This window comes from Taurulus bubalis (genome assembly GCF_910589615.1).
Source record: "Taurulus bubalis genome assembly, chromosome: 6".
Lineage (NCBI taxonomy): Eukaryota > Metazoa > Chordata > Actinopteri > Perciformes > Cottidae > Taurulus > Taurulus bubalis.
Genome location: NC_136594.1, coordinates 14,035,706 through 14,048,132, shown reverse-complemented (window position 1 = coordinate 14,048,132; position 12,427 = coordinate 14,035,706). Strand labels below are relative to the sequence as shown.

Here is a 12,427-nt window from a genome sequence, read left to right as displayed (position 1 = left end):
TAGTTCCCGCTTTTGAAAATAACTGAACAATTTACATTATATTGAATTGATAAAGGAAATGTAGAGTTTTTGAATGGGGACGGATCAGAAAACAGGAAATATACTTATTTTAAGAAACAGATTAATTAAAATAAGGACCTGTATCCTATGTGAGCCTTTCAAATACAAGTAGTCTTACTACATTTGAAATAAAAGTGCATATTATTTGTTGTTTTTAATAGTTTTTTAAGCGTTTGTGTTTATTCCTACTATCGCATTTCGCTTTGATGGATAAACTCTTCTCTCAAAACTGTTGAGATTCAAGGCTGTGTCTTTGTCTCGTTATCTTTTATCTGTTTGAGAAGTTGGAAGTTTTGCAAGTTGAGGTTAAAATATGGCTTCTCCTGTGATCCAAAGCCATTTGTCAGGAGGCCGGCAGTTTAGTAAAAGGCATGTTAGTTATGTAACAGAAGGGCCTTAATGAGTGTGATTCAGACCGGGTGCTTTTCTGTTGCATAACTAGTTGACACCTCTATGTCCCTTGCACACAGTTTTTATCACGCACACTTCACTTAATGAATCGAAGGAGCACAAACAATAAACACTTTACAATTTCTCAAGCCCCCCCCGCACACGCACACGCACACGCACACGCACATCACACTGACTCTTTTAAAATCACTGAAATTGGTGAAGTGGGATCTAAAGTAAGCAGCAAGAGGCAGAAAACAAGTTGACTGCAGTAAAGCAACAGGAGCAGCACCTCAAACTCAGCGTTTTTGTGTTTGTTTATATGTAGAATATCTGCTTCAAATCTGCACAATAAGTGTTGCTCTGCCTGATTTGTCAAACAGACTTATACAAGAGTTTTACACTACTAGTAATATATTGTATATCCTTCATACTATCAACAGCTTGTTTAAATGTCACACTCAGAAGTGTAAAAGCGTCCTTGTTTACCCTCAAATTACACTTGCTTTTGTTAGAGTTCTTCAAATTAAGACCAGCTATCCTACAAAAGCTATCAGCCTGTTTGATGTCTGGAGTAAAACATTTTCAGGCTTTTAAAAAGTTGGACACCTTTCAAAGCACAACCTCTTTGCATCAGTCAACATAATATTGGATCATTGCCAATAAAATATCTCTATCGACTCTGCTAGCTTCTTTTAGTCACCTCATAAATGAGTCAGATTGTTATTTCTGGGCTGCTCAGAATGCTCAAAAAATCCAAGAAACAAACGCCGTTAAAAAATCGCAACAAATAGTTTATTGGTGAAGTATTTAGAGACATGGCCTTTTGGGGAAATGTATTGTAAATCTTTTAGGATTTCACAGTGGTACAAAGTGATGAATACAGATTAGTGGCAAATTTATAGAAAAAAAACAACCTAAAGTGTTTGGAAAAGGGTACTGTTCAATGCTTCTTGTCATATAGTGTCCATTCTGAAGATCTGTACCGAGGGATCAACATTCCTTCATTTGTTTTTCATGATAGAGATGCAGAGTGCTGGCCAAACTTGGGATTTTTGATTTTTGATTTTTTTTTAACCGTGGTACCAAAGTAGGAAAAGATAATTGTGGAATTTCACTGGTATTGGTTTTAACTACCACATATCTGGTATTGTGACATTCCTTTGAGTAGGATATTACCCATTACAACATGGTTGTAGTTGAAACTGAGTTTTTTGCAAGAGGACATTTGTACATGTTTTATGTCATTGCCAGTTCTGCGGTTTTAAATTCCGGTGCAGTGCTGCCAAAGGAGTCTTATCAGTTTTGCAGAGAGTTGCTCTCTCCTCTATTGTTTGGTGGTTTCCTAGGATGTTCAGATATCTGAGCAAGAAACACGTCTTATTCGCCTCTTAGCTGCATGCAGGTCAGCTTGACATGTTAAGCTTACTATCCTCTTTAGCGGAAATTAACATCCTGGATCATGCTGATATATCCTCTCATACGAAGCCTTGTGACGCACACAACATGACTAATGTAAAGAAAACATGAGAAGATTCCTCTTATGGCCATCCAGCCTAGTGCCGCATAGATGTACTTCTCTTTGTACTCTTCAAAGCATTATTTGCTAGTTGTTACATTAAATTTAAACACCACCAATTCCATCAGGTATTACATCATTCAACAGTATGAATATGTAATGCTTGGTCTTCTCTTCTCTGATGACTAGCAAGCATGATAAGTCAATATGTACATTTGTTGTATGATTTGTTATTATTAAACCCTATCTTCCATCAATTTTTTCAAGACACCTTTTGTTATCTGAGTAAAATGGCCAAATGTTAATATGGAATGGAAAACACTACGTCACATAAAGTCAAGCCTGTTAGATAGAATGTAGTTCCTTCTTCTGTATGTGTCATTTTTAGATGTAAAACAAACATGCTGATGGCTTCCTCTATTCCACCCTGTTTTCCAGGCGCGTTACAAACAGAGTCTGGACCCCACAGTGGACGAGGTGAAGAAGCTGTGCACATCGCTGAGACGCAACGCCAAAGAGGAGCGAGTCCTCTTCCACTACAATGGCCACGGGGTGCCACGGCCCACTGTCAACGGAGAGATCTGGGTTTTTAATAAGGTACCACACACAGAAAAACAAATATATGCTCTTGCATTCATATACAGAAGCCATGGACATCTATACCTTCACTGCAACAAGGTTCCAAGGAAAATGTAATCTCCTGTTGCTGAGATGCCATAGGCTGTGTTTAAAGTGAGTGGGATTAAAGGGACTCATGGACAAGGCTCATCGCAATATATAAACAGTAACAGAGCTTTAAGGTTAGCTAGCTCAGTGGTGCTAGGTGAACTAGCAATATATGTTGGCTATGATCTCGTCCATAAATAAGTACAAGCTATGTATTTTTTGGCACTTTGAGCACCACAAACTGAGTGCCATGTAGTCCTAGAATATTTGCAGAAATCTCTATGGCCGCTATCTACATCACTCAGCAAATAATAATAATGATAATGCATTTCATTTTTATTGCATTCTTCCTTCAAAAGAATCTCAGAGTGCCACATATATAGTAAAAACAAATAAAACCGATTAAAACAGTTAAAGTAACCCATACAAAATAAAAATGTAATAGCTGACAATAAATTAACTCAAGGTAAAAAATGCCTTGCTGAATAAAAATGTTTTTAGGCCAGTCTTAAGAGTTCAGTGTCTGAGTTGCCCTTAGGTGGTCAAATCACACCAAAGCAATCTACAGTATATTGATAAACAAACAGCACTACAGGTAAGAAAATATGCAATTTTTGGGGTGAACTTCACTAGTACACATTTTGTCACATGAATATACACATGGTGACATTTCAATTGCATTACTTGAATTGTGGTCTTTAAAAGAAAAAGAAAAAAAGTATACATATGCCCAGTTATTGTCGTGTTGTCCAGTTATTGTCGTGTGTGTGTATATATATATATATATATATATATATATATATATATATATATATATATATATATATATATATATATATATATATATATATATATATATATAAGACATCACGTGACTTTTCAAGTAATCATTGTCATTTGAAAAGGAGTCCATGGCATGTGACTTTACTTTAACAGGGTTAATATGAGCAGCTGTCAAACTATATACCACCAATCGGCAGTCCTTTTTAAAGCATCAGTTTATTTTGCAATGTAATTATTAACACAAACAGTTCAATCAGGATGAGTAAATCAGGACGTGAAATAAATACAATGCCAAAAAGATTTGACCTTGCTGACACTTTTCTTGTTGACAATATAGTAATCGTCACCTCGTTAAGATTCTAGTGTCAGCCAGGGAGGATTTGTCCCTCATCTGCCTCAAAAGTACGCATGTACATACAGTATGTGAACAATGAATTGCAGAACAGCAGCAGTTTGTCGATGCTGAAGTGTAAAAATAAACAAATAAATCACCACGGCTTAATTTACATGATCTAAATTCTGTTGCATATACTGTTTTAGTCCTAGGAGGAGTAGAATTCAGGCAAATGGCAGAGGAATTAAATTCAAACATAAAGAACTTTATTCATCTCTAGGAAGGAAATTATAGCAGCAGTTCGCTACCCAGGTCGGCAATAGAAATGCAGGTAAAGTAAGAAAGTACCTCAAAAGGGTCCTTGGCTTCTTGAAAAGTTCCCTTGGTCAAAAAGTGCTTACTAAAGCACAACTAAACGTGTTCGTTATGGCCCACATGCATGCCATGATCTTAGGGTTGAGCTCTGAGGTAGAGACCCAATCTTGTTCATCGCATTGTCCTGTAAGTAAGCACCCACTCACAATGATGCACCGCTGCTGTCTGGGCTTAGCTGTTGCCTCCAAGTTCCCAGTACACCCTCGGGCCTTATGTCCTCGTCTCATCCTCCGTTCAACTACCTTTTCCTCCACATTTTACTCCTTATACTCATTCCTTTTCCTTTAAAATGAAGCTGCTGACACTGGCTGCTGAAACAGGAGATCAGTGGGGGGATTTGGTGTTACAGCAATGTCTGGGAAGTAGTGCAGAATCGAAACGTATCGGGTATAACACCTTTATAGCATCAAGAATATTAGTCGTATTACTCTTTGCCTCCGTCTGCGCTCCCATCATTCTCATGTTTCTGTCCATCTCACCCTCCCTCATTATATTTTCCTCTTTTCAACTGTTTCTCTCCCCCTCTCTTCTGGTCACGCTCTTCATCAAACAGATGACTGGTTAATAATTAAACACAAATCTATAAATGTAAGTATTCAGCAATAACATCTCATCTCCTTTTCTCTTCCAGAACTACACCCAGTACATCCCGCTGTCCATCTACGACCTGCAGACATGGATGGGGAGCCCGTCCATTTTTGTCTATGACTGCTCCAACGCAGGAATCATTGTCAAGTCGTTTAAACAGTTCGCCCTGCAGCGAGAGCAGGAACTGGAGGTAGGCAGCTGCACTGCCAACACACACGGCACAACACGGCAGCCATGAAATTGCAGTCGGTTTGTAATAGGAAAAAAAAAATACTTTTATGTTCGTTGAGTCAAACAAACGGGGTGAAACGAACCGCTGCTATTTATGAGTTATTCATGGGAAAGCGGAGGATTTGTGATTTGCACGCACACGCTCTCTCTCTCTCTCTCTCTCTCTCTCTCTCTCTCTCTCTCTCTCTCTCTCTCTCTCTCTCTCTCTCTCTCACACACACACTCTCTCATACACACTCTGTTATATATATATATATATATATATATATATATATATATATATATATATATATTTCTGTCTCTCTCTCTCCCCCCCTCTCTCTCTCTCACACACACACAAACACTCTCTCTCTCTCATACATACACACACTCACTCTCTCTCTCTCGCTCGCTCGCTCTCACACACACACAAACACACACACACACACACTCTCTCATACACACTCTGTTATATATATATATATATATATATATATATATATATACTATATTTATAAAGGATACCTAAGTGATGTCAGTGAGTGACCAATCATTATTTTCCACTTGAATCCTCTCCGAAAAATCCAGGATGTCGTCAGTGCTGCGATTCAGCCAATCAAATGGGCAGCTGGCTCTAAATCATTGAGTTTTGGTTTAGTCTCAGGAGTATACACACCCTCACACACGGATACACACCTCAGTCCCTTCACCACTTCATCTTTTTATTTTGTTTTCTTTCTCTTTCTCCCTCCCAGCTATGAAATGTTATGTGAATCCCTAATGAGATGGCGCTGTCATTCATCTCAATTATTCATGGTGAAGTTTCAGCCAGGCTGTAAAATGAGCGAAGGAGAGAACGGGAGAGAGAGCAAGGGTGAGGAAGGGAGGGGGAGACAGAGAGGGAGAGAGGTGGAGGGGGAGATGGAGAGCTGTTATACCTGTTAATGTGAAGGCAGCCGCTAAACTGCTGAGTTGCCGCAGTATTCGACAGAGTTCGTCCCAAGTGTCTCCATCCTCAGCATGTGCTGCTCCTTCTGTGAGCAGTTTCCAGAGGTCATGTTGGGGCTGAAATCCCTGCTCTTATTTAGCTAAATAATAATTGTTCCTTTACACGTATATTTTTAGTTTCTTCATTTCTTATTCTATATTTTTCTTTTTCCATGGTACACATTTAAAAACAATAATTTATTCTTTTCTTTCTTTCTGATGGGGTTTATCTTGTTGTTTCCAGTTCTTTGCATCAAAGACACACGGTTCTTTTTGGAAATTGTATACTATCATACTTTTAATCACGAACTTGGGTAAATATTTTTTTTTACCTAAAAGCAACAATGACAGCTCACCTGTCACTGAAATTGAGAGAAGTGGCAAAACCGTATACTTGAGAATCTCTCTCATTTGTTTACAGCTAATGGTCTCGTTTACTTATGTCATAGGCATCAGTATTAAAATGGGAAGGTTTCAAAAGCAGTAAATAGTTCCTCGAAGTCACTTTAAAGGTTGGAACGTCAGGGTTTAGCTTTAGTGTGTGTTCGTGATGTAAACAGAGAAAGTCCTCTAGACAAATGCAGGGGGAAGTTGCATAACATCCATTAGAAATGTCCCTTTTCCACCTCAGTGCTTGCACTTCTCCCCACCTCACACAGGAAATGTATAATGGGGGCACGTAATGGAAGATAAAGAGAGGTGATACATTCCACAGACTTTTTAATCATGCAGGATATGATCCAAGCAGGGAATCCCCCACCTTGCCAACACACTCCTGCACCTATCTGTCGCGACACGACACACACGAACACTTTGTCAGCAACCTTTAAATAGATACACTTGCAGGGTGAACACGATTCACATAGCAGGACAGGCCTGATCTCACCAGGGACTATTATTATTTGGAGATGCAGCTGAAGACCAGAACATGTAGAAGATGGCTGAAGGGATGGTATGAGAGGAGGAGGAGGTGTTTTATCACTTCTCCTCAGCACCATATCAACCTCCTTTTGCAGTCCATTCAGTGTGTGTGTGTGTGTGTGGGGGGGGGGGGGGGGGGGGGGGGGGGGGGGGGGGCTCTGCTCTGCTCTGAGTGCTCTATTATAGGGCCACCTGCTTCCTTTTAAATATCTAATCACTTCCTGCGTGCACTCAGCAAACATGCTCACTGCATTAGCTGCAGGTGTGTGTGTGTGTGTGTGTGTGTGTGTGTGTGTGTGTGTGTGTGAGTGTGAGTGTGTGAGAAAACGTGTATAGTTATGGGCTGCAGATGGGAACTCTCCTGTCCCTCCCAGCTAGGACACGCTGGACTGTGTGTGTGTGTGTGTGTGTGGTCTGTTTGTTTGTATTTTACGGCTTAGATGTTTGTGTGGCCGGCATTTCTGGGATATCACATCAAGCCTCCACCAGCTACTTCTATCATATCAATGAATAATTGATGCTAACGCTGTAGAATGTATTGCTCGAATAGAGTTGCGTATTGGTATCTGTCAGTGCACGTGCATGACTGCATGTGATTGTTTTTCCATCTGAAATCCCCCCCTGAAAGATGATACTCATTAATTAGTGTCACTTTTTAAAAAGAAAGGATTTCTCAGCATTTAAATCAAACCCTGGTATTCCCAGTGGAAAAGGGAGAAAAGAATGCTGTCATGGTGATTTTCGTTGTAATTTGCAAGTGATGGTATGCTAATGTGATAATTACAGTGGATGCTTGGCATTAATCAGCTTCTGCTGGCAATGTTGTCGTTGTATTTACCGTTCGGATTACTGCGGCGTGCCGTTACACACTTGATTCATAGTTTCTTTCAGGAAACAATGTTCTTCTTGGGTTGACACAACGATAGGATTTCGAAACGCACGCTGCTTTGTTTGTGATGTCTGCCTCTGCGCGTGAGTCAACGCTGTCCTTATGACAAAGTGAGAGAGAGTTAGTGAGAATTATGTTACAAGAAGATTGGCACAGATCCATCTCCATCCATGCCTGCAAGCATTTCAAAGAGCAATGAAATATGCATGTTGATAGAAAAAAAAAGACATGTACAGTTACACACGTTATCGCGATCCCCCAAACCCTCCCCATTAATTAAGACTATTCTTCTGTATTTTTAATATCATGATTTATTCATGTGTGTGCAGAGCTTCTTATAGAAGCGTTTCTGTAAATACATAACCTCTCACACTGAGATCTAAGCTTCAGCTGCTGCTGCCTTTTTTCAACCACTTATTATAGAGTCAGCTAATGAGTTATTGGACTAGCAGAGAGTGGGATGGCTGTGCAGTATATATACAGGAGTAGGGAGGCATGACATACATCTACAGGGCCTCAACACAAACATGTTTTTTGCAGTTTGATTAGCTTGAAACTGGAAACCTTATTGAACATTTGAATCAGGTCACGGCAGTTTTATGAAAAAGATACTGATCGATCCCTCCTTTACTTTTTTGTGTGCTTTTTTCCCCCAAGTGAATTTTCAAGAACTGCAGTACAAATAGCACATTTTCTTGTTCCGTTTCCTGTTTTGATCCGGGCAGCCTGCTAGATCGCTTGTTCTATTTGTTTTCTTGTCTCATCCTCAAATTGACTCAATCAGACTCACCCTCTGGATGCAGAAAGACAAGGATGTCCCCTCAGCGCTTGCCTCGGGTAGTGTGGGTTTACTCCAACTTGCGTCAGATGCTGAGCTGCAAGCTGGGAGGCCGATAGAGTAGTTTCTATTCGGGAGCTCTGGTGGGTCACTGCTGTGGTTGTGTTTATGTTGTTTGGTGGGTGTACTTTATATGAAAGTAGTGCTCATGTGCTTGTTTGTGTATATTCTTAAACATGCACATCATGTACGATTGCATGTGTTTTTTTTGACAGTGTACATAGATTGATAGGGCTTTTAGAGTACTCTGACAATCTGTGTCAGACAGTTTTTAAAATTTCTTACACTCTGTCCTTCTAAAGTGTTTGCAGAGTTTTAGCACTTGAAACAGAATTTTCCGTGCAGTACTCATCTTTTCAGGGTGTCTACATGTCTTTCTCTAACAGTTTGCAGTTTACGGATGTTTATATTTACAACGAGCTAGGCAAGGTGTTCAGTATATGAACACAGCCTATTAAAAGAAAAACTTCATCACAATGGTCATGTACATACTGGTACATAGATGACATTTGACCTCTGCATTTAACCCATCCTAAGTATTAGGAGCAGTGGGGTGCTGTTAAGCACCCATGGAGCAACTTGAGTTTCAGTGTCTCAATCAAAGACACTGTGGACCGGAGGAGAAGGGGATCAAACTGCCAACTTTCCGGTTAGGGGACAACCCAAGTTTCAGAACAAATCAAATTTTGCACATTGCAACTGTTGGAGGGAGCATCAATGATAGGATTGAGTCTTGAAAACTGATTTAACCTTGGAACCGCTTGCACATTTTCCAGATCAAATAATAAAGAAAAAGTTAAAAGACAGAAGGTGAAGCAATAAAATAAAATATAGTACAGCCCAAAGTTGTCCAGTGTCAAGATGGACAGAGCAAAGACAAAACACAGTAGAGTATATTAAAGAAAGGATCTGAATTAATCGGCTTTATATTAGCCATTGTTGACAGGGCAGCACTTTTGGGGAGCTAGCCTTTGTAGACTAACTGAATGTTGTAGCTGTAGTCCAGTATAGAAGAGTAATATACTTTATATTACTGGTTTTAACGGAGTACTGAATTCTTATTGGATTCCTTTAATGTCATCACTCTGAAAAACACATGTTGCTGCTGTCAATGAAAAAATAACTTGATTAAAAATGGATGAACAACTTGATGCAACATTTCTAGGAATGAGAGAGAGTTTGTGTTTTGCGATGAAAGAGGAAATGATAACAATAATGATATGATAATCTTCTTCCATAATTTCGTACTAAAATTGGGCAGAGCTGCAAAATGAACACAGATTATTAAAGTTTTCTCAGCAAATAGCAGAAGCGGTGTTGAACTCCCGCAAACAAATCAACAGTACAACAGCAAAATGAGCACATAAATAGTCAAGGGCTCCAAATGTAATTAAAGTTTCACATCATATGCAAGCCTCCTCAATTTTTCCATTTTCATATCTGCAAGTATTGACTAAGCCGTACCACGGATAACATCTAATTCTGTATTTAGAATGGGCAAGAGAATTGTTTACCACTAAAGACCGCCTGCTTAGGGCGCAAGCAAGAGGAAACTTCCCTCACTGGGATCGATGAACTATCACATTATCGTTACATTCTCCAAATGGCAAACCTGCAAAACGCACTGATTTGTATCTTCTTTATCCACATTTTCCTCTTTTGTTCTGCACCAGATATAAAAGGGGGGTGGTTCACACAATACAGTAGCATATGAAGATTAAATAACATCTCTATGATGGACATCATAAACAGAAATATATATATATATATATATATATATATATATATATATATATATATATATATATATATATATATATATACCTTATATAAATATACCTTATATAAATACAAAGATGAATGCATTTCTGGTCTCAGTAAAGTCTGTTGTCGAAAGCTGACAAGGGACTAAATGAATAGCAGATTAGCCTTTGGAGGAAAGTTTTCTGGGGTGCGATGATTCAATGCTTGCAAAACAGGCAGGTTTGTGTAGGTGGTACCAGGGTGCTAATTGCATAAACTCACACTTTTACTTCAGATTAGTTTTCAAACTTGTTTTTACTTTAAGGATGACGGTACCAAAGAGGTCTCCTTCGGCTTTGTGTTTTGTCCAACTTGCTTCACTACATATCTTTTAGATCAGTCTTGAAGCTGCTGCTCTTTAATCTGTCCCTGACCTTTTATTCCATGTCTTATCTGGTCTTCAGCTCAAGTTTATCATCCTGTCTGTTTCTATCATCCTCTTTCTGGTACTGCCACAATACCAAGACTTTCATTTGTGACGATGCTAATTTCAATTTCTGTCTCATATAACATCAGAGCAGTTTTGGGTCTGCAGTTTTTTGGTCTGAAACTCAGATTCATAATGAGATCACTTTCTGTGGTTGCTGCAGTCTCTAGATATTTTAAATCTTATTATTTTACACAGACACATTTTAGTTTACATATCTGGATCAGATGGTTGTTGCAGCGCCCAATGAATGTGACCGAACACTAATATGTTTTGTCTGTCAGGTCGCAGCCATTAATTCCAGCCACCCGCTCGCTCAGATGCCACTGCCGCCCTCCATGAAGAACTGCATCCAGCTGGCTGCCTGCGAGGCCAGCGAGCTGCTGCCCATGAACCCTGACCTCCCAGCTGATCTCTTCACCTCCTGCCTCACCACGCCCATCAAGATCGCCCTCAGATGGTAATGTTTCTCTCACACTTTTATTTCCCTTCTCTCTGCCAAACTGTTTCTTACTAAGCATTAAAAGTCTGAAACATTCCAGATGGTAGATTTAGGTTATGTCTTATATTTATGCTGAAGTAAGGGGTAGCTGAGTTTTTTGTCACCGAACTGTTACCGCTTAAGCAATGTTTTCCAATAATGAATCCAAACAGCCTTTAAACAGCGGGAGGAGAGACTTTGTTATGGGTAAGAAAATGTTATAGAAAGTTTCTACTCTGGAAGGATTTGAATAACTTTTCTGATCATGATGGGTTCAGTTTCAACAAAAGGTACAGTCCGACTGTGGACTGTATTAATTCCTGTACACGTAATGCGCTGAAGCTGCATGGTGGTGTAGTTGCTAGCACTGTCACCTCACAGCAAGAGGGGCCCGGGTTCAATTCCTGTTCCTTCTGTTGGTGTGAATTTGTTGTCTGTCCCTACATGTGCCCTGCGATCAACTGGCAACCTGGGGGTACCTTGCCCCAGCACCCCGAACTTGGATAAGCGGTTTGTGTTTCCACAAACACAGGAAAAGAGAGGGAGAGTAGTGTGGGGAAACTACTCTTAGATGCATCTTGCTTCTCTCTTGAACGATGATGACTCAATAATCGGACATTTTAAAACTCAAATCTCAACCACAAGGGATCACAATAACAAAGGGCTGTCCGTTTCTTACCGCTGCCCCTGAACGCAACAGACGTAGTACACGTGCGCCTTTTTTACTTTCTAAGCTAGGCTAAATACTGGCAGAGTTTTTGGTGAGGGCGGCTGAGCTTCAGCAGCCGAATATGGATACAATCTGACCGGCACCCACTGGCTTAAAAGCTAACGTATCGCCATCCGTCTTAGTATAACTCATAATAATGAATATTGATACATTATATGCATCAACATTAATTAATTACAAGTTGATGTTCCTTATTTATCTATTTCATAGGTTATTTGAGATGTTGGGGTAATGCATAGCCTATAATTAAAAAAACTAAAAATGATGCATTTCAATACCTTTTGGACTTTAATTACCACCATTACAGTAATCGAAGCCTCAAAGCATTGGAGTCCGCCTCAGCACAGACCAAACCTTCCTCTGAAATCCGACCCTGCTCAGTATTCAGCTATGATGAAAAATGTAAACCGACATCATCCACAGCTA

The 12,427-nt window shown here is 39.7% G+C and overlaps 1 protein-coding gene across 1 annotated transcript in view; it reads left to right on the top strand.

Annotated features, from left to right (window-relative positions):
• rptor (regulatory associated protein of MTOR, complex 1) overlaps positions 1-12,427 on the top strand; it is a 138,821-nt gene that overhangs the window by 45,972 nt on the left and 80,422 nt on the right. The window contains exons 5-7 of the mRNA XM_079219794.1: positions 2,408-2,566; positions 4,759-4,905; positions 11,075-11,250. Of these exons, the coding sequence (XP_079075920.1) occupies positions 2,408-2,566; positions 4,759-4,905; positions 11,075-11,250 (482 nt within the window). The remainder of the gene's footprint in view (positions 1-2,407; positions 2,567-4,758; positions 4,906-11,074; positions 11,251-12,427) is intronic.